This window comes from Colobus angolensis, unplaced genomic scaffold, assembly GCF_000951035.1.
Source record: "Colobus angolensis palliatus isolate OR3802 unplaced genomic scaffold, Cang.pa_1.0 Scaffold293, whole genome shotgun sequence".
NCBI lineage: Eukaryota > Metazoa > Chordata > Mammalia > Primates > Cercopithecidae > Colobus > Colobus angolensis.
In genome coordinates, this window is record NW_012116188.1 from 2,540,174 (window position 1) to 2,562,982 (window position 22,809).

Here is a 22,809-nt window from a genome sequence, read left to right on the forward strand (position 1 = left end):
TTGAATTTTTCAGTCTGGTTACCTTATTAGTAAAGACTGTTTGAGCATGCACTCCAAATGTGTGTATTATTTCTGAATTATTTGCATAATGTATTAGTATATTGTGTATATTATAGAACCTTAGCAAAAAATTTTAGAATATATCAATATGAATAGAAGTTTACAAATCAATTCCTTTGATCTCAGCAGTTTATTTTATGTACTTCCCGATTGCTTCTACTCCACTTTGGAAGTTTATTTTTTTATTTTTTTGAGATGGAATATCACTCTGTCGCCCAGGCTGGAGTGCAGTGGCGTGATCTCGGCTCACTGCAACCACGGCCTCCAGGGTTTGAACGATTCTCCTGCCTCAGCCTCCCAAGTAGCTGGGATTACAGTCGCATGCCATCACACCCGGCTAATTTTTATATTTTTGGTAGAGACAGGGTTTCACCATCTTGGCCAGGCTGGTCTTGAACTCCTGACCTCAGGTGATCCACCCGCCTCAGCCTCCCAAAGTGCTGGGATTACAGGTGTGAGCCACTGCTCCCGGCCACACTTTGGAGATTTAGATCTAAAAGAAATAACAGGAAAATGAATAAAACACAGTTTCTACTTGTATAAGAATTAAAACAAGCTTATTTTTGCCTCTTAAAATAGGACATAGGATGCAACACCTGAGCGAAGGAACGAAGGGCCGGCAGGTGGGAAGTGGAGGTGATGGGGAGCGCTGGGGCTCTGACAGAGGGTCCCGAGGCAGCCTCAATGAGCAGATCGCCCTCGTGCTGATGAGACTGCAGGAGGACATGCAGAATGTCCTTCAGAGACTGCAGAAACTGGAAACGCTGACTGCTTTGCAGGTAAACTTCCAAATGTGTCATACCTTCTTCTGCTTATTGATTCTGGAAAGCAGTGTGGAATCTCTGTTGATCATATTTACATAAATTAATGTATTTTACTGACTTTTTAGAAAATAGAAAGAACTGAGTTTTGAAAATATTGTTTAAGAAAAGGCTGACCAAGAAACTAATTACTGCTTAAAATAATAGAAAAATGGCTGGGCATGGTGGCTGATGCTTGTAATCCCAACACTTTGGGAGGATCACCTGAGTTCAGGAGTTCGAGACCAGACTGGCCAACATGGTGAAATTCTGTCTCTACTAAAAATACAAAAGTTAGCCAGGTATGGTATTGCATGCCTGTGATCCCAGGTACTTAGGAGGCTGAGGCAGGAGCGTGCCGTGAACCTGGGAAGCAGAGGTTGTGTGAGCCGAGATTGCGCCACTGTATTCCAGCCTGGGTGAGAGAGTGAGACTCTGTCTCAAAAAAAAAATAAATAAGTAAATAAATAAAAGAAGGGAAAAGGGTTCATAGGAAGAGACACTACAGCTTGATCTATAGTTTCAACTGTGGCTATGATAATCCCTGAACTCAGCTGCCCTTCCTTGAGTAACATTTGTTGGAAAGAATAGAGAAGTAATTAGCGTTGGCTCTCTGACCTAGCTGCAAACATTATACGACATTGAAGCATCACGCTGTAACAGATGTTAAGAAGTATTTGTAAGGATTAATCAAAGAAGATGTGCTTCCGTTGCAAGATAAATACATTAAATGTAGGCTTATGTAAAGAAACTGATACCGCAGGCTTTCCTAAACAACCACCGTGAATGTCTTTCTCTTTACCTAATCAGTAAGTTACTCAAGCTATCACATGTTTTTTTAAGTTATATGTATCTCCAGGATTCTCAGTTACTTGTTATTATTATCACTACTATTATTATTATTATTATTATTATTATTTTGGGGTTTTTTTGAGATAGAGTCTCATTCTGTCACCAGGCTGGAGTGCAGTGGCAGGATCTTGGCTCACTGCAACCTCCACCTCCCGAGTTCAAGCGATTCTTCTGCCTCAGCCTCCTGAGTAGCTGGGACCACAGGCGCACGCCACCATGCCCGACTAATTTTCATATTTTTAGTAGAGACGGGTCTTCACCATGTTGGCCAGGGTGCTCTCGATCTCTTGACCTCATGATCCACCTGCCTCAGCCTCCCAAAGTGCGGGGATTACAGGCGTGAGCCACTGCACCCAGCCTCTCAGTTACATATTATTATTAATCAGACTGCAAATTCCTAGACTTCAGGAGTCTATGAACGCCCTAAAATACAATGCACATGTGTCTTTGATCTTGCATTTTCGACGGGAGAGGGCTTGTCGTCATCAGATCCTCAAGAAGATGTATAAGGAAAAAGAGTTTAAAATAGTGCCTTATGGCGGCCGGGCGCGGTGGCTCAAGCCTGTAATCCCAGCACTTTGGGAGGCTGAGAGGGGTGGATCACGAGGTCAGGAGATCGAGACCATCCTGGCTAACACCGTGAAACCCCGTCTCTACTAAAAAAAAATACAAAAAACTAGCTGGGCGAGGTGGCGGGCACCTGTAGTCCCAGCTACTCGGGAGGCTGAGGCAGGAGAATGGCGTAAACCTGGGAGGCGGAGCTTGCAGTGAGCTGAGATCTGGCCACTGCACTCCAGCCTGGGCGATAGAGCGAGACTCCGTCTCAAAAAAAATAAATAAATAAAAATAGTGCCTTATGACCAAGTGTGGTGACTCACACCTGTAATTTCAGCACTTTGGGAGGCCGAGGTGAGTGGATCACTTGAGGCCAGAAGCTCGAGACCAGCCTGGCCAGCATGGTGAAACCCCATAGCTACTAAAAATACAAAAATTAGCTGGGCATGGTGGTGCATCCCTGTAATCCCAGCTACTCAGGAGGCTGAGGCATGAGAATCACCTGAACCCCGCTGGCAGAGGTTGCAGTGAGCCTAGATCACGCCACTGCACTTGGCTCACTGTAACTTCCACCTGGGCTCAAGTCATCCTCCCACCTCAGCTTCCCAAGTAGCTGGAACCATAGGTGCACACCACCACATCTGGCTAATTTTTGTATTTTTTGTAGAAACAGAGTTATGCCATGTTGCCTAGGCTGGTCTCAAACTCCTGAGCTCAAGTGATCAGCCCACCTCGGCCTCCCAAAGTGCTTGGGATTACAGGTGTGAGCCACTGAGCCTGGCAGGCTCTATGTTTTTTTTTTTTTTAAAGAATATTTTACATATATTCAATATCTTTAGTGGTATTGAAATTCTGCTAAAATTCTTTTGATGTATTTTCTTAGACATTTACTTTTTCACTGTTATAGAAAACTTTAGGCTAGGCCCATGGCTCACACTTGTAATCTCAGCACTTTGGGAGGTCAAGGCAGGAGGATAACTTGAGGCTAGGAGTTCAAGACCAGCCTGGGCAACATGGCAAGACGCTGTGTCTACCAAAAAAATAAAATTAAAATAGCTAGGCTTGGTGGTCGGCCCAGCTACTCAGAAAGCTGAGGCAGGATGATAGCTTGAACCCAGGAGTGCAAGGCTACAGTGAGCCATGATCTCACCAGCCTGGGCAACAGAGCAACACCTCATCTCTACAAAAATACAATACAATAATAAAATAAAGTTGAAAAGATTTTGATTTAAGGACTTTTTTTCCTTAAAATTTGAATAATTCACTTGGATGACTCATAGAAAAAATAAATTGGGCCAGGCATGGTGTCTCATGCCTGTAATACCAACATTTTCGGAGGCTGAGGTGGGTGGATCACCTGAGGTCGGGAGTTCGAAACCAGCCTGGCCAACATAGTGAAACCCCATCTCTACTACTAAAAATACAAAAATTAGCTAGGTGTGGTGGTGCATGTCTCCCAGCTACTTGTGAGGCAGAGGTTGCAGTGAGGTGAGATCGTGTCTCAAAAAGAAAAGTCAAGTAGGTAATGTAATAAGACTGTAAACATAAGAGTTTAAATTTATTTGAGGTTTTATTTTGATAATTTTATGCAATTTGAGCTAAAAATATAAAGCATCAAAGTATTGTTTGGCTTGCCGTTTTAGGGAACTTGTCCTTTGGTAAGTATTAGTTTCAGGATAATCTAAGTATAGTTAGCAGAAAAATACTGAATAAACTAATATTTCTATGTTCCAACTGTTCTATACATAAAGAAAACAAAAGCAACCCCCAAAAAAACCTCAATATTTCTGCCTTTTAAAAAAGATGGGAAATAGAAAAATTACTGTGTCATTCATTTTTTCAAGGCTAAGTCACTTTCACTTGCATTTACAGGCAAAATCGTCAACATCAACATTGCAGACTACTCCTCAGCCCACCTCACAGGTAAGACGGTTTTTTAAAAATTTAAATGCCAGGGTTTCATGTTTTGTTTTGTTTTGTTTTGAGATGGAGTCTCACTCTGTCGCCTAGGCTGGAGTGCAGTGGCGCGATCTCGGCTCACTGCAAACTCCACCTCCTGGGTTCATGCCATTCTCCTGCCTCAGCTTCCTGAGTAGCTGGGACTGCAGGTGCCCGCCACCATGCCCGGCTAATTTTTTCTATTTTTAGTAGAGACGGGGTTTCACCATGTTAGCCAGGATGATCTTGATCTCCTGACCTCGCGATCCACCTGCCTCGGCCTCCCAGAGTGCTGGGATTACAGGCGTGAGCCACCGCGCCCGGCCCAGGGTTTCATATGTTACAATACGTTTAGAATATACAAAATCTTTAAATCTTTCCAAATGAAATCTACCTTTGCAGTTAAAAAATACTTGTTTTGTGTTTATTTAAGTCTGAACTACTCCTGAAAGCCTGCTTCCTAAATTATACTCTGAAATGCAGAATATCTTCCTCCTTTCAGCAGGAGTGAGATTTGTTACTAATCTTCTTTTCTACTTTCAAAATTGTGAATTCGGTATGTTTGTAAGCTTATACATGCAGTTGGTGACAAGCTCATTGTATTTTCTCAGAGACCATCTTGGTGGCCCTTCGAGATGTCTCCTGGTGTGCTAACTTTTGCCATCATATGGCCTTTTATTGCACAGTGGTTGGTGTATTTATACTATCAAAGAAGGAGAAGGTAAGACCAGTTTTATCATTTGAAATGGTGTATAACTCTCATAACCTATAGTAGGCAGAGTTTTAAGCAGCATTTACGGGATGCTAGGTCCCTTTTATAGATACATCCATCATCATAGTGAACATTCTATATTTAACCTGAGACTGAAACTACCTTGGAAATGTTATCTTGTGGATTCCTAGGTACTTGTTAGACTTAAAAACATTTTCACTTGAGAGCATCTGATGGATTTACACACCTTTGATTTAGGCAACAACACAAAAATGACTACATGCTGCTTTTTCTTTTTCTTTTTTTCTATTTTTGAGATCGGGTCTCGTTTTGTTGCCCAGACTGGAGGGCAGTGGCTATTCACAGGCATGGTCATGTGCACTGAAGCCTCAGACTCCTTGGTTCAAGTGATCCTTTCCGCCTCAGCCTACTGAGTGGCTGGGACTACAGGCATGTACCACTGGGCGCAGTTTATATGTATTTTAAACTCTATGGTTTGTGAGGAAACAATGTTCTTAAAGGCACGGTGGTTCACACCTATTATCCCAGCACTTTGGGGAGGGCGAGGCAGGAGTATTGCTTGAGCAAAGGAGTTTGAGACAGGCCTGGGCAACATGGGGAGATGCTGTCTCTATTTTAAACAATTAATTACAAAGGAATTTGGAGGTACCTTTATTTTTAAAATTTATGTTATTAATTTGTGTTTTTGAGATGAAGTTTTGCTCTTGTTGCCCAGGCTGGTGAGCAGTGGTGCCATCTCGGCTCACTGCAACCTTTGCCTCCCGGGTTCAAGTGATTCTCCTGCCTCAGCCTCCCAAGCAGCTGGGATTATAGGCATGTGGCACCACGCCCAGATAATTTTTGTATTTTTAGTAGAGATGGAGTTTCACCATGTTGGCCAGATTGGTCTCAAACTCCTGACCTCAGGTGATTCGCCCACCTCGGCCTCCCAAAGAGTTGGAATTACAGGCATGAGCCACTGTGCCTGGCCGTACGTTACTTTAATTTGAGGGCCGGAATTTGAGTTTGGGATGACAAGATACCTCAAATAGGTCAGAAAATAATAGATTGGAATCTCTGAAAGTAACTCTGAGTCTGTCCGTGTCCATGTTAGGAATAACCTGAGGCCAAACCCTTGGGTTCAAGAAAATCCTTAAATCTAAAAAGTTGCCAGGTGTGATGGCTCATGTCTATAATCCCAGGACTTTGGGAAGCTGAGTTGGGTGGATTGCTTGAGCCCAGGAATTCAAGAACAGCCCGGGTGAGAAAGTGAGACTGTCTCTACAAAAACTTTTAAAAATTAAATAAAAAATTAGCCGGGTTGGTTGTGCACGTCTCTAGTCCCAGATACTCGGGAGGCTGAGGCAGGAGGATCAACTTGAGCCCAGGAGGTTGAGGCTGCCATTAATCATGATCATGCCACTGCACTCCAGCCTGGGTGATAGAGTGAGACTGTTTCAAAAAATCAAAAAAAAAGATACAGACCTGAATTTAAATCCTTTCTTTTCTTCTTCTACACATTTTCAATTCCTCCTGTGATGGTTGGGTTTAGTGCTACACAGTGTTTTACATTAAAATATCCCTGGTAATAGGAAAGAAGAACCAAGCGTTTGTTAGATATGTAGTAATGCTGGATATAAGCAGCAGAGCTCCGTGCCACTATGGGTAGATGTTTACATATTTTTAATGCATCTCAAAGTTCCTCTTCATGTTTCCGTTGTGGAAAGTTGGGAGTTAGAGAGTAGAGGAATTTGCTTGAAAAAAAAAAAAACCGTAAAGCTTACTTTGGTTAATAATTTATTTTATGCTTAAGATGGAAGCAGCTTATCAATTCATTAAAGACTGAAAAAACAAACCACACTCAGCTTCAACAGTCACATAAAATTGGAGTTTTTCTAAAAATTTTTAAAATGTTCCTTACTAGTAGAAGTTTTGTAAAAGGTTGTTCACTATTTCTCCTAAATATCCCTTTTAGTTGTTCATAGATGTCTCTGAATGTAGAAACTCTTTCCTATTTTTAATTTTCTACTTGGTTATTATTTAACCTTTATAAGTTTTTTACTGTATGTTAACTGTTTGATCCTTCCAAATTGCAAATTCTGCAGCACTGTGCAACTTCCTTTTGATGAGGTGTAGTATTTTTACATATTGTTTGCTTATATATGTAATAGATTAACTGTGGTTGGTGGTAGGGTCATATTTGATATGGTGGAAATAAGTTTTAGCCTTGAGGGGATTTAGACATCTTTTCATCTAGCATTGTTTAGCAATTTTTAATCTGCTAGTTAAAGGAATGAAGACCAGAGAGCAGTTGTATGGTTTGGAAGAGACAGGTTCTGTTTTAGAGATTAAGAGAAAGGTCTAGAAATCTGATTAGGATGGGGAAAGTGTGGGCAAATAGAGGGTGTGCCCTACTCATAATAGGGATCATCCTGTAGCTCATCCCCCAAAACAGTGTCTAGCATGTAGTAGGTGCTCAATAAATGTGTGTTGAGTCTATGACTGAATCCCTCTTTGGGCAAGATGGCAAACAGAAGTACCATAAGACATGGAAAAGCTTTCATTTTATTGAATAAATATGCATGTGGACACCGACATACTAGGATATGTCCAATAGAGATAGGATAGTCTTATGTGTGTATAAAACATATAGGACTGGAGGCTGGAGTGCAGTGGCGTGATCTTGGCTCCCTACAACCTCTGCCTCCTGGGTTCAAGTGATCTTCTTGCCTCAGCCTCCTGAGTAGCTAGGACTACAGGCTTGCGCCACCACGCCCAACTAATTTTTGTATTTTCAGTAGAGATAGGGTGTCGCCATGTTGACCAGACTGGTCTCCAACTCCTGACCTCAGGTGATCCAGCCGCCTCGGCTTCCCAAAGTGTTGGGATTACAGGCGTGAGCCAGCGCACTGAACCTGCGATAAGCTTTTGAAAATAAATATCTTTTCCTTCAACATTAAAAGTAATACATAACCCGGGAGGCTGAGCTTGCAGTGAGCTGAGTGAGCTTGCAGTGAGCTTGCAGTGATCTGGCCACTGCACTCCAGCCTGGGCGACAGAGCGAGACTCCGTCTCAAAAAAAAAAAAAGTAATACATAAAGTCTGCTGTTTTTTTTTCCTAGTGTGGAATAATATAAGTTTAAAAGTAAAAGAGATTTCTTATGCTATCACTCTGCAGTGAATCAGAAGAAAATTCTGTATATGATAGGAAGAACAAAGCCTGCAGACTTGTTGTTCAGAAATAGGCCCTGAACAGTCTCCTGTGGTAACACCTGTCCCTGGTTGTCTAGCCTGACAACTCTGCTATTAAAATTATCCTTGAGTTAAATACTGAAAGCATTAACTGTATCCTTGAGTTAAATACTGAAAGACCTGTTAAGTCTAAGAGCTACTCTTAAACTATTACTTTATTTATTTATTTATTTATTTGAGACAAGGTCTTACTCTCTTGCCTGGGTTGTAGTGTAATGGCACAATCATTGGTCATTGCAGCCTCAAACTCCTGGGCTCAAGCAATCCTCCTGCCTCAGCCTCCTGAGAAGCTAGGACTACAGGCAGGTGTCAGCTAATTTTCTTAGTTTTTGTTGAGATGGGGTCTCACTGTATTGCCAAGGCTAGTCTTGAACTCCTGCCCTCAAGAGATCCTCCAACCTCAGTCTCTCTTGTACTGGGATTATAGGACTGAACCACCATGCCCAGCCTAAATATTACTGTTACAAGAAAGGGGCCCCAATCCAGACCCCAAGAGAGAGTTCTTGGATCTTGTGCAAGAAAAAATTCAGGGCAAGTCTGTAAGAGTAAAGTGAAAGCAAGTTTAAGAAGGTAGAGGAATAGGCCATGTGTGGTGGCTCACGCCTGTAATCCCAGCACTTTGGGAGGCTGAGGTGGGCCCATAATCTGAGGTCAGGAGTTCAAGACCAGCCTGACCAACATGGTGAAACCCCATCTCTACTAAAAATGCAAAAATTAGCTGGTTGTGGTCTGGTGCCCATAATCCCAGCTACTAGGGAGGCTGAGGCAGGGGAATTGCTTGAACCCAGAGGTGGAGGTTGCAGTAAGCTGAGATCATGCCACTGTACTCCAGCCTAGGTGACACAGTGAGACTCCATCTCAAAAAAAAAAAAAAGAAAAAAGAAAGTAGAGGGATAGAATAATGGCTGCTCATTGCCCATTTTTGTGGTTATTTCTTGATGATATGCTAAACAAGGGATGGATTATTCGTGCTTCCCCTTTTTCGACCATATAGGGTAACTTCCTGATGTTGCCATGGCATTTGTAAATTGTCATGGCACTGGTGGGAGTGTAGCAGTGAGGAAGACCAAAGGTCACTCTCATCACTATCTTGGTTTTGGTGGGTTTTAGCCAGCTTTTTTACTGCAACCTGTTTTATCAGCAAGGTCTTTATGACCTGTATCTTGTGCCGACCTGCTGTCTCATCCTGTAACTTAGAATGGCTTAACCATCTGGGAATGCAGCCCAGTAGATCTCAGCCTCATTTTACCCAGATCCTTTTCAAGATGGAGTTGCTCTGGTTCACATGTCTCTGACATTACTTTGAAGGAAAGGATGTTTCTAACCAGTTTTCTTTTTTGAGATGGAGTCTCGCTGTATCGCCCAGGCTGGATTGCAGTGGCATTATCTCGGTTTACTGCAAGCTCCCCATCCCGGGTTCACGCCATTGTCCCGCAGTCTCCCGAGTAGTCGAGTAGCTGGGACTACAGGCGCCCGCCACCACGCCCAGCTACTTTTGTTTTTGTATTTTCAGTAGAGATGGGGTTTCACCGTGTTAGCCAGGATAGTCTCGACTAACCAGTTTTCTTAAGCAGCCTGCCCAGATTCCTAAATGTGCTATCATGTAATCTTGGGGACATTCAGCCTTCAGTAGAGAGGTAATAAATACAAACTTGTTGGGAGTGGAGAGGGTCTCAGGAAGAATATTCTCCAAATGGAGCCTAGGGCAGAAGGCACTGACACAAAAAGTCAGGCCCGGGCTTCTAAGGAGGAGAAGGAACCACAGCAGTGCAGCTAGAGCAGTATTCACCACAGTGAGGGGTAAGGCAGAATTTATTCCTATTCCCTTATCTGTTGTTTCCTGTGACTTTTCTTCTATCACACTATACCCTCCATTTTGCAAGTTGATTTAGAACAAAACAAAACAGAAAGATCTCCCTAAGAGCCTGAAAACAAGTCTAAAGTTCTGAAGACAGTGATTTATGTTCACTCTATTACCTTAGAAGATTGGGGGTTCAGACTGGGCACAGTGGCTCACACCTGTAATCCCAGCATTTCAGGAGGCTGAGGCAGGAGAATAGCTTGAACCCGGGAGGTGGAGGTTGCAGTGAGCTGAGATCGCGCACCACTGCACTCCAGCCTGGGTGATAGAGCGAAACTCTGTCCCAAAAAAAAAAAAAAAAAGATTGGGGGTTCAGAGACTAAGTTGTCTGCCCTTTTTTATTGTTTTAATTATTTTATTTTTTGAGACAGAGTCTCGCTCTGTCTCCCAGGCTGGAGTGCAGTGGCGCGATCTCGGCTCACTGCAACCTCCGCCTCCCAGGTTCAAGCAATTCTCCTGCCTCAGCCTCCCGAGTAGCTGGGACTACAGGCGCTCGCCACCACTCCCGGCTAATTTTTTGTATTTTTAGTAGAGACGGAGTTTCACCGTGTTAGCAGGATGGTCTTGATCTCCCAACCTTGTGATCCGCCCGCCTCGGCCTCCCAAAGTGCTGGAATTACAGGCGTGAGCTACCATTCCAGCTTTGTCTGCCCTTTTATAAATCTGCAAAGGATTGTGTGTAGTCATCTGCATCACGCAGATTCTTGATAAGTGTTGCTAATTGTTCAGGCACCCCGTGGCTAACATTTTTGCTCAAACCTCACTCAGGCAGTTTGTCTTTACAACGATCCACATCTCTCTTGTCTTTGTCAACCATTTCAATTCTCTTCCTCCAGGGGCCTGTTTTCTTCATGCAGCTGGGATCTCCTTCTGTTATGTGAAAGTTGATCTATTTAAAATGTCACTCCTGCCAAGGAGATGTACATAAGAGGATTTCTGTAGAGGATAAGGAATGATCTGATTATTTAAAATATCATTCCTGCCAAAGCAGTTGCATAAGAGTATTTCTACAGAGAGGAATCAATCTGTTATGAGAGTTTCAGGCATTTTGGCATCTTGAGTGCTGGGCAGGGTTTGTAGATTTTGGAGCAGAACTCAGATCATATGTGATTGTGTGTCTTGTGCTAACGAGCTCAGCCTTTTCTGATAGTTCATTCACTCCTCTGTCTTTGAAACCATCACATTGTATATATCCAAGTTTGGGGTTTATATGCCTCTTCCTCCTCCACCACCTAAACCGAGAGCTGTCTTGAGGCCTGAGAGCCTGCCTTGTTTATCTCTGAAAGCCCAGGGCCTGGCACAGAGCCTGGAAACTAATAGAAACATAACTCATGTTGATTAAATGAACAGTCCAGGTCGTACATCTATTATCCTCTTACAGTTTTGTCAAGCATTTGTTTCACAACTTTTCCATTTTGATAAAATTATGAAGTCATTTCCACAAATCTTAATTGTGTCACAGACAATTAGAAAAGGGTAAGAATCTATAAGGTAAGAGAGGATGAATGTACATTTAAATTATTTATTAAAAACTGGCCGGGATGGCCAGGCGCCATGGCTAACGCCTGTAATCCCAACACTTTGGGAGGCCGAGGTGGGTAGATCACCTGAGGTCAGGAGTTCAAGATGGCGAAACCTTGTCTCTACTAGAAATACAGAAATTGCCTGGGTGTGGTGGTGGGCGCCTGTAATGCCAGCTACTTGCGAGGCTGAGGCAGGAGAATCGCTTGAACCCGGGAGGTGGAGGTTGCAGTGAGCCAAGATGGCGCCATTGCATTCCAGCCTGGACGATAGAGCAAGACTTTGCCTCAAAAAATAAATAAATAAATAATATAAAATTGTTTGGTAATGTCAGCACTTGTAATTGGATCTTTCCAATCGGGCTGCAAGTCATATGAAGTAGTTTTATAAAGACTGTTGGTAATGTTATGGTTTTATTTTGAATTTGAATGTTATTATTATATTACCATCCAGAGAATTATTTGCATTCATACTCACAGAAAATTGGTTTTTATTTTCTTTTTAAAGAAAACTGAACTGAGGAAAATGGTATTTTCCTCAAGAAGACTACTGGAACTGGATGACCTCAGAATGAACTGGATTGTGCTGTTGACGAGAAAATCTTAGTTTGTGATGATTACATTGCTTTTTTTGTCCAGTAGTTTGGTTTGTGTACATATATACACATATATATTTTGCACTACACAAGCGATAACATTTTAAGGACTAATATTGCTGATACTTGAATAATCAATCTCTGCTAGGTTATAAGTAGTATACACAGATTTACCCTGCCCTTGAACTTGAAGGACATTAAATTATTAATGATCATTTGGTAACAGGTTTACCTGATTATCTTCCATAGAGTAACATAAGCTGCTTTTCAAAGGTACCATTGTGATAATGAGATCAAATTTATAAGTTATTACTTTTAATTTTCTAAATTAAATAAAAGAAAGAATGCAAACCAGGAGTGAATTTCAAATGAGATGTAATCGACTTCATATCTTAGTCACGGAGTCGCCATGCCACGTAGTAGAAAACCACAGGAAGAATCGTCATATTCACTTTGTGGGCTGCGCATAATCTTTCTTGGGCGTTCACAACTCTTGAGTTTGGTGTTCAGGCATCATTATTAAAAAGTAGAGTCCTATGTACCAGAGTGAGTTTTTATAAATGATCTGCAGACTAGACATAACCCGCTGATGGAAATGGTGAAGAATGAGTTTCATGTAGGTTTAAAAGTGTATTCTGAGCCTGTAGATGATTAATGAGGTTTTTATTCAACCATACAAATGTATTCCTTTGTAATCATTTTTCTTTAACTGAGGATATCTAGCGTCTGCTTCATAGGGTGCTTTGAAATATAAAATGAAAACTTATTTTTACTGTTTTTACAGCAGTCAAAAAGGAAACACATGAAAATCACTTTTGTGCAACTGATGAACTATACAGACTGGACTCTTAACCTCTTAGTGCCTCAGTTTTTCCTTCGGGGTATACTATTTTAGATACACCTACTTCACAGGAGTACTGGAGGGATTTGCAAGCTAACGGGCCAAATGCTTCCATAGGAATAAGGCATGCCTAACTAAGAAATTTAAGTCCCTCTTCCCCACCTCTCTCATCTAGACCAAAAAGAAGACTATAATTTAGATCCTTGGAGACTTCTCCTGTATGCCTTCCAAAACTTCCTGCTCACTTAGATATACCTTGTGCTTTGAAGATTTCTTTGATTCACTTTTAGTAGCAAGTAATGTTTTTTTGTTTAAACGGAGTTTCTCTCTTGTTGCCCAGGCTGGAGGGCAATGGTGCGATCTCGGCTCACTGCAACCTCCACCTCCTGGATTCAAGCGATTCTCCTGCCTCAGCCTCCCGAGTAGCTGGGATTAGAGGCATGCTCCACCATGCCTGGTTCATTTTGTATTTTTAGTAGAGATGGGGTTTCTCCATGTTGATGAGGCTGATCTCAAACTCCCAACCTCAGGTCATCTGCCTGCCTCGGCCTCCCAAAGGGCTGGGATTACAGGTGTGAGCCACTGCGCCTGGCCTGTAGCAAATAATTTTTAAGCATTTTCAAGATGTGTGATGTTGGGTTTAGCATCATATGTTCAGAGTGTTTTCAATTACAAAGAATTAATCTGTCTTTAGTATACAGGATGGTTCTTTGTTTGCCTGAAAAGTATAAGAATACAATTTACTTTTCCCAAACCCTTTTTTCCGTATTATTTTCTTTCAGATAACTTTAATTATTTAAATCCACACTGATTAAAGTATATCTGTCTAAAGGGATCTACTACTATTTGCTTTTAAAAAAGTGTTCCCTATTTACTGAGGAAAAAGTGAAGCAAGCAACTGAATTTATATGTAAAAATAACATTTAGACCTGTGGATCAAAGATTATTTTAAAAAATTAGATATTAATTTGGTATCAGTAAAAAGTGGCTTTTCTCTTAGTATATACATAAATAAAATGAAAATTAAGAGTATAAGCAGTTGTGAATCATTACAAGCAGTCTGGGATAACTAACTCCTAGGGATAACCATTTCTATCCTGTTCCAAAGTCTTATTTTATAGTTTGAAAAGCACTTTGCACACAGTTCTTGTATATAAAAGTAAAGATGTAATTATAGGATATAGTGTTCTTGCTTTGTTTAATAAGAACCTCATTTAAACTTGACAGCTAAGGTATTTTTTTAATGATCAAGTTCTTTTCTGTTTATTGTAAAACTAAGTTAAAAATAAAAGGTTAATGAGAAATGATATGGCTTTTATTACTTGTTACTGTTAGTCCATTGATTAGGTAAGAATCCAATGAGAGTAAGTAGCAGTCGCACATAAAGTAATTATGACTCTCAAAATAACGCCGTGCTATTCCATACAATTTGATAAAAATCGGAAACTGGGATGAAATTTAACTTATGTAGTCATCTAGTTGAGAATATTAGCAATTCAGTCAGATTCTTGGTTTTACTTTTTTTTTTTTTTTGAGATAGAGTCTCACTCTGTCGCCAGGCTGGAGTGCAGTGGCACAATCTCAGCTCACTGCAACCTCCGCCTCACAGGTTCAAGCGGTTCTCCTGCCTCAGCCTCCTGAGTAGCTGGGACTATAGGCGCACGCCACCATGCCCAGCTAAGTTTTGTATTTTTAGTAGAGACGGGGTTTCACCGTGTTGGCCAGGATGGTCTCCATCTCTTGACCTCATGATCCACCCGCCTCGGCCTCCCGAAGTTCTGGGATTACAGGAGTGAGCCACTGCGCCCAGCCGGTTTCAGTTCTTATACCAAATAAATAGCTTCCCACAGCCACACAATGAACCCTAATCAACCATCTTATTATTATTATTATTATTTGAGATGGAGTCTTGCTCTGTCGCCCAGGCTGGATTGCAGTGGTATGATCTCAGTTTACTGCAACCTCTGCCTCCCAGGTTCCAGTAGTTCTCCTGTCTCAGCCTCCCACATAGCTGTGAGTACAGGCAGCCACCACCACACCTGGCTAATTTTTTGTATTTTTAGTAGAGACGGGGTTTTGCCATGTTGGCTAGGCTGGTTTTGAACTCCTGACCTCAGGTGATCTTCTCACCTCTGCCTCCCAAAGTGCTGGGATTACAGGCGTGAGTCACTGCACCCAGTCCAATCATCCATCTTAAATACACATCTCTGGTCTTATGTGGAAAATGATGAGAGGTGGTTTTTTTTTTGTTTTTTTTTTAAATTGAGACGTAAGTTTTGCTCTTGTTGCCCAGGCTGCAGTACAATGGTGCCATCTCGGCTCACTGCAACATCTGTCTCCTAGGTTCAAGTGATTCTCCTGCCTCAGCCTCCCGAGTAGCTGGGATTACAGGCATACACCACCACGCCCGGCTAATTTTTTGTATTTTTAGTAGACACGGGTTTTCTCCATGTTGGTCAGGCTGGTCTTGAACTCCCGACCTCAGGTGATTTGCCCACCTCAGCCTCCCAAAATGCTGGCATTACAGGTGTGAGCCACCGCACCTGGCCTGGGTTTTATGTTTTTAATACCCATCTGTGACTTGTAATTTCTACAGAATGATAAAAGTGATGTATCATTTAAGGTATCATTATTCTGCTGCATGTAATAGAAACCCAACTGTGGTGGCTTGACCAAGTAACTGGGTCTTTTCCTTCGATATAAGTCTGGAGATAGAAGTCCAGGGCTGGGAAGGTGCTTCCACAATGCCATTAGGTAGACAGGCTCCTCCTGTCTTTCTTTCTCCCATCTTTAGTGTGTAGCCTTTGTCTTCATACTTGCAAGATAGTGAAGTACATTTAGATCTAATGCTACGTTATAGGCAGGCACAGAGTGAAGCACAGAAGGCAATTAACAGCTGTATTTTTCCATCTGATCAGGAAATAGTAACTTTCTCGAAAGTCCCACACAGGAGACTCCTCACATCTTATTGGCTAGAACTGGCTCTCATAGTTACGTTTTTGTATACAAAATTATTTAATCACTTCTCAGCCTTTTGGCTAAGATAAAGGGTAGTATCAGTTCTTATTAGTACAGTATCTTTTTTTTTTTCTTTTGAGACAGAGTCTCGCCCTGTTGCCCAGGCTGGAGTGCAGTGGCATGATCTCGGCTCACTGCAACCTCCGCCTCCCAGGTGCAAGCGATTCTCTTGCCTCAGCCTCCTGAGTAGCTGGGATTATAGGCGCCAGCCACCTTGCCTGGGTAATTTTTTGTATTTTTAGTAGAGACGGGGTTTTTCCGTGTTGGCCAGGCTAGTCTTGAACTCAGGTGATTCACTTGCCACTGCACTCCAGCTTGGGAAATAGAGCAAGACACACACACACACACAAAGAGAAGGAAGGAAAGAGAGAGAAAGAGAGGAAGGGAGGGAGGGAGGAAGAAAAGAAAGAAAAACAGAGAAATTTCCTCTTTAATATGTGTTAAAGGGAACTTTTTTTGAAGGAATCTCACTCTGTTGCCCAGCAGGCTGGAGTATGCAGTGGCGCAATCTCGGCTCACTGCAACCTCCACCTACCGGGTTCAAGCAATTCTCTGCCTCAGCCTCCTGAGTAGCTGGGATTACAGGTGCCTGCCACCATGCCCAGCTAATTTTGGTATTTTTAGTACAGACAGGGGTTTCACCATATTGGCCAGGCTGGTCTTGAACTCTTGACCTCGTGATCTACCTGCCTCGGCCTACCAAAGTGCTGGGATTACTGGCGTGAGCCACCGAGCCCGGCCTGAAGAGAACTTTTTATACCTACATAAAATCAGGCAAGGGAGTAGCAATTATTTTTTAAATTTTACTCATCACCTTTTCGCCTCTCTTCTGTCCCCTCCCATCTTCCCTTGGAGCGCTCTTCCTCTTCCACCGGAATCCAATGATTCTGGGGATGCTGCTAAATGGAACACCCAGCTATGCCCATTGCTGGCCCATCGCGACTCACAGTAACGGACATGTGACTCAACCTGGTCAACTTATATCCCATTCTCGTGACCACAGTGATATCCCAGTGATGGGCATAGAACCAGCAGTTACTCTCTGGGATTTATTTCATGAAACTAAGAGAGAGAGTGTTTAAGCCACCCCATCTCCAGCCCCCATTAGACTTTTTAAAATTATTTTTTTTACAATCCCTGCTTTGGATGTAGACTTTAAAAAAAAAAAATGTGTCAAGGAATGTATCCACTTCTTGTAGGTTTTCCAGTTTTTTGGCCTATATTCGTTCCCAGTATGATGCTTCTTCGGATTTCTGCGGTATCAGTTGTAATGTCTCCTTTTTCATCTTTGATTTTATTTACTTAGGTATTCCTTTTTCTTAGTCTGGCTAAAGGTTTGTTGATTTTGTTTTCAAAGTAAACCAAGTTCATTTTTAAAAATATTTTGTATTTTAGGGGGTTTCCGTTTCATTGGTTTCTGCTGTTATCTTATTATTTCTTCTACTAATTTGGGGTTTGTTTTTGCTTTTCTAGTTAAGATGTGTTGTTAGGTGTTTATAGATTTTATTGTTATTTATTTTTTGAGACAGTATCCCTCTCGTCACCCAGGCTGGAGTGCAGAGGTGCGACCTCTGCCTCCCGGGGTTCAAGTGATTCCGCTTGCCTCAGCCTCGAGTAGCTGGGATTACTAGTGCCACCACCACACCCAGCTAATTTTTTGTATTTTTGGTAGAGATGGGGTTTCACCATGTTGGCCAGGCTGGTCTTAAACTCCTTACCTCAGGTGATCTGCCTGCCTCGACCTCCCAAAGTGTTAGGATTACAGGCGTGAAATTTTCTATTAATACAAACTGTATACAGCTGGCTGGGTGGCTCACACCTGTAATCCCAGCACTTTGGGAGGCCGAGGTGGGTGGATCACGAGGTCAGGAGTTTGCGACCAGGCTGGCCAACATAGTGAAACCCTGTCTCCACTAAAAATACAAAACATTAGATGGGCATGGTGGCAGGGGCCTATAATCCCAGCTACTCAGGAGGCTGAGGGAGGAGAATCACTTGAACCTGGGGGGCGGAGGTTGCAGTGAGCTGAGATCGTGCCATTGCACTCCAGCCTGGACGACAGAGTGAGACTCCGTCTCAAAAAACAAAAAACAAAAACTGTATGTAGCTGTCAGGGAGGAAATAGAATTTTCCTCAACTCTCATGAGTTCTTAATTGGGATGGATTCCTGTAACAAGACATATTAACAACAGAAAAACAAGTTTATCAATGTGTGCAGTACACATCACATAGGAGAAACCTCCATGAAACATAACCTAAAGTAGTGGCTTAGAACTCTAGTTCATACAGCATCTTCAACAAAGAACAATACATTTGTAGAGAAATGACAAGACAAAGGAAAGTGGTTTTAGGCTTCCAAGGACTGGAACCTTTGGGAAGGCAAACACTGTACGTGGGAGGAAACTAATTGAATAAGGTTTCTTTGCCAATTCCTCTGGTGCTGTCCCTGGTAGATAAGACTCTAGAATTGTCTCCAGCAAAGGAGAATTTATATTCTTTCCTTGGGCAGAAAGGCAGGGGGATGGGGACAGCTTTCCTAGTTTGCTGCTTCTTAACTGCCTTTAGCTCAAAAATATTTTTATGTCAAAGAGGCATTTTAGGATGATATATTCTGATTTCCTTCATAGCAAAAGATGCATGGATGTCTACTGGTGGCCGTCGGTGTTCTTTAAAGGCGTGCATGCACACATACACATCAGCTGTCAAAACCATTCCCTTTTTCCCATTGTTCTTTCCTCTTAGGTTTTTCCTTAGCAGGTGTCTGAATCTACATCTTGACAGGTATAAATCTAGATAGTAAGTCACTTGTTCCCAATAAATACCATTACAGCATGCCTTACCTGTGGTTGAATTTCAGGTGATTATAGCTTCACATGCTAGGTCTGTTTAAACAGTGTAACTTTCCACTCAAGGCCATTGTCTTCTGCACTAGGAATATGCTCAGAGAGCATTTCCCCGATTATTCAGTAATGTTTCAAGTCCCTGCTAGGGTTAATATCCTGGGTAGCAACTAAACTGGCTTGTTCCTTAATCTACTCTGTTCATTCCAACTCTCCCTATTAATCACTATTAATCCCCACTATACAGTGAGTTATCAGTAGCTCAGTTTAACCTGCCAGAGGCCTTTTATTGTGGCAGAGCAGTGATTTCAACAATTTTTGTTTGATTCCAAAACTTTCTTTCTACTACTGGCAAATACCGTAAAAGGATAATAGATAATTCTATGCTTTTGCCTAATTTAAGGGAAAGATGTAATTCACATTCAAGTTTTTAACAACTGTATTTTGAATATTTTACTAGAAGTGACCATTAAATCTAAGTAGTTATTACTAAAACAACCTCAGTAAAACCATTAACCCATGGATTCAATTATATAGCACTAATTATAATGGTATATCTTTCACTGTAACCATTTTAAAATTTGTACATTTTGTCAACTACAACAGGGCTGTTTATTGGGATGGTAATGGAAAGTAAAAACACTAAACCCGATGTGCAAAAGGAACAAGTTTTTTTTTTTTCCCCCCGAGATGGGGTCTCGCTTTGTTGAAAAGAATGATGTTGACAGATGTACTTGTGATAGTTATATTTATTAAGCAAAATAAAATTATGTTTTGTTTTTTAAGGATCAATCTGTTTCTGATAATGTTGCATGTTTTAAATAAATGACAATAAGATGTAAAGCATCACATTTTCTATTAAAATTGAACAAGATATTCAAACTGCTACAATATATATATCACACCTAATTGTTCCAGTACTATTTTATTTTATTTTTTAAGACCGAGTCTCATTCTGTTGCCCAGGCTGAAGTGCAGTGGCGTGATCTCAGCTCACTGCAATCTCTGCCTCCCGGATTCAGGTGATTCTCATGCCTCAAGTAGCTAGGACTACAGGTGTGCACCACCACACCTGGCTAATTTTTGTATTTTTAGTAGAGATGGGGTTTTGCCATGTTGGCCAGGCTGGTCTCAAACTCCAGGTTTCAAGCGATTTGCCTGCCTCAGCCTCCCAACGTGCTGGGATTACAGGCGTGAGCCATCGCACCCAGCCTCCAGTACTATTTTAAACAAATACATATTGTGGAGTAAGCAGCAATAGAAATCAAGGCGGCAAAACTGTGTCATTAGGAAAGTAAACGAAAGCCTTAGTCTTTTTGTTTATTCCTTATTCCCCAAAGGAGTTACTAAGCGAAGGAATTTTCTAGCTGTATTTATTTATTTATTTATTTATTTATTTTGAGATGGAGTCATTCTGTTGGAGTGCAGTGGTGCGGTTTTGGCTCACCACAACCTCCACTTCCTGGGTTCAAGCGATTATCCTGCCTCAGCCTCTAGAGTAGCTGGGACTACAGGTGCCCGCCACCATGCCTGGCTAATTTTTGTATTTTTAGTAGAAACGGGGTTTCATTATGTTGGCCAGGATGGTCTCGAACTCCTGACCTCAAGATCAGCCCGCCTCGGCCTCCCACAGTGCTGGGATTACATGCGTGAGCCACTGTGCCCGGCCTTCCAGCTGCATTTCTGAAGTCACAAGTATGGCTTAAATGATTGCCTTCAAGAACACAGCTTTTGAAGGTAATCATATACAAGTAAATTACAATCAAATGAAACTGTATGATTATTTTGTTATTTTAATACTAAACTGAACAGTGAACTGAAATCAGAGGAGAAAGAAAATCAAGCTAGTGGCTCACTCTCGATAGTGTCTTCTAATTTTATTGATGCTTCAGTTTTCATAAAGTGCAATAAACAAAATAAATAGATGAAAAAAGCTTTGAGGATTTATATACAGTTTTGAGATTAAGATAAATTACTGACTATATGCCTTTCATTACGTTAACTCTGTGAAAGCTGTAACGTACATTAAAAGCGCACTGAATTAGGTTAAATAATGATCTTTCCCCCTTAGATCAATCTAGTATTAAGGAGTACATAATTATGCAAGCTTATTCTATAACACAAGGCTAGACTAAAAGGAAAATTTTTGTGCTACAGACTAAATCCAGATACGGTCAGGTGCTGAGCAGTATTCCTGGCTTCAAAATAGGAGGTATCTGTTTCGTCATCTGGCTGGGGGATGAAAGGCATAGTTTGATGCTGCAAATTTTCCCAGTCCACATCACTGAAGAGAGGATGACGTTTTAGTTCTTAGGAAAAATATAAAACAAAACAGTATGGTCTCATTACCTAAGTAAGTACTGCTTTACAAGAATTATAAAAAGAGAATGTCTCACATATAACTTACCTTACTTTATTATGCCAGTTTCACAGACGTTTGTTTAATGTCTGTTAGGCCACATACTTCACAGAGGTCTACATGGACCACTTTGAATACTACTTGGCATATAACAGGTGCCTGGTTTGTATTTGTTTAATGACAGAATGAATGATTTGCCTTAACTTAGAAGCCTATCTTTCTCACATCTTTTTTTTTTTGAGACAGAGTCTTGCTCTGTCACCCAGGCTGAAGTGCAGTGGCACAATCTCTGCTCACTGCAACCTCTGCCTCCCGGATTCAAGCAATTCTCTTGCCCCAGCCTCCCAAGTAGCTAGGATTACAGGTGCACACCACCACGCCAGGCTAATTTTGTATTTTTAGTAGAGATGGGGTTTTGTCATGTTGGCCAGGTTGGTCTCGAACTCCCGACCTCAGGTGATCTGCCCACTTTGGCCTTCCAAAGTGCTGGGATTACAGGCATGAGTCACCTCGCCCGGCCCTCACATCTTCTTTTTTTTTTTTTTTTGAAATGGAGTTTCTCTTCGTTGCCCAATCTGGAGTGTAGTGGTGCAATCTTGGCTTGCTGCAGCCTCCATCTCCCAGGTTCAGTGATTCTCCTGCCTCAGCCTCCCAAGTAGCTGGGACTACAGGTGAGTGGCCCCATGCCTGGTTATTTTTTTTGTCTGTCACCTAGGCTGGAGTGTAGTGGCACAATCTCAGCTCACTGCAAACTCTGCCTCCCAGGTTCAAGTGATTCTCCCACCTCATCCTCCTGAGTAATTGGGATTACAGATGTGAACCACCACGCCTGGCTAATTTTTATATTTTTAGTAGAGATGGGGTTTCACCATGTTGGCCAGGCTGGTGTTGAACTCCTGACCTCAAGGGATCCACCCGCCTCAGCCTCCCAAAGTGCTGGGATTATAGGTGTGAGCCACCGCGCCCGCCCTGCTTGCATCTTCTTACAGAATCCCTGACTCAAGGGAAGAGAGCATGGCCTACTTTCTGCTCCTTGATAAACCTTCCACGTCGTTGATCTTCCATGATGAATGCTCCAATTCTTACTGTAAAACCTTGCCACCTGTTTCTATCACCACATTCCTTAGCAGTATCTATTGCCCTAGACAGCTTTAGCCTGAAGCTCACCCTCCTCTCCCTTTCCTCCCTGCACTCCGTCCTTATCCCTCATGGTGATTTCAAGATATACACTGATGACACTTCTGACACGGTCTCTTCATGGTTCTTTGACTTCCTTGATTTCACTGACTTGCATCTCTACAACATACTGACTTCTAGCATATGGCTACATTGGAAGCGTTGTATCACAGAGCTGCTCTGCTTACAAGATTTCAAAGCCTTCCTCACTTCTTTACTGCCATTTCATTACCTGTCATTTTTCCTATTTCCCTCTACCTAGTAAAATAAAAGTATGCTCTTCTGGGCCAGGCGTGGTGGCTCATGCCTGTAATCCCAGCACTTTGGGAGGCTGAGGTGGGCAGATCACTTGAGGTCTGGAGTTTGAGACCAGCCTGGCCAACATGGTGAAACCCCATCTCTACTAAAAATACAAAAATTAGCCAGGTG

At 42.0% G+C, this 22,809-nt stretch overlaps 2 protein-coding genes across 8 annotated transcripts in view; one reads left to right on the forward strand and one right to left on the reverse strand.

The window, feature by feature from the left end:
• ACBD5 (acyl-CoA binding domain containing 5) overlaps positions 1 to 14,294 on the forward strand; it is a 55,077-nt gene extending 40,783 nt beyond the window's left edge. For all 7 annotated transcript variants that reach the window (XM_011949234.1, XM_011949236.1, XM_011949237.1 and 4 more), the window contains 4 exons: positions 640 to 839; positions 4,140 to 4,190; positions 4,817 to 4,926; positions 12,059 to 14,294. In XM_011949234.1, coding sequence (XP_011804624.1) covers positions 640 to 839; positions 4,140 to 4,190; positions 4,817 to 4,926; positions 12,059 to 12,071 — 374 coding nt within the window. In that variant the 3' untranslated portion in view covers positions 12,072 to 14,294. The remainder of the gene's footprint in view (positions 1 to 639; positions 840 to 4,139; positions 4,191 to 4,816; positions 4,927 to 12,058) is intronic.
• A 6,396-nt stretch (positions 14,295 to 20,690) lies between these two features.
• The window catches only part of MASTL (microtubule associated serine/threonine kinase-like), a 29,448-nt gene continuing 27,329 nt past the window's right edge, over positions 20,691 to 22,809 (reverse strand). The window contains exon 10 of the mRNA XM_011949239.1: positions 20,691 to 21,154. Coding sequence (XP_011804629.1) covers positions 20,997 to 21,154 — 158 coding nt within the window. The 3' untranslated portion in view covers positions 20,691 to 20,996. The remainder of the gene's footprint in view (positions 21,155 to 22,809) is intronic.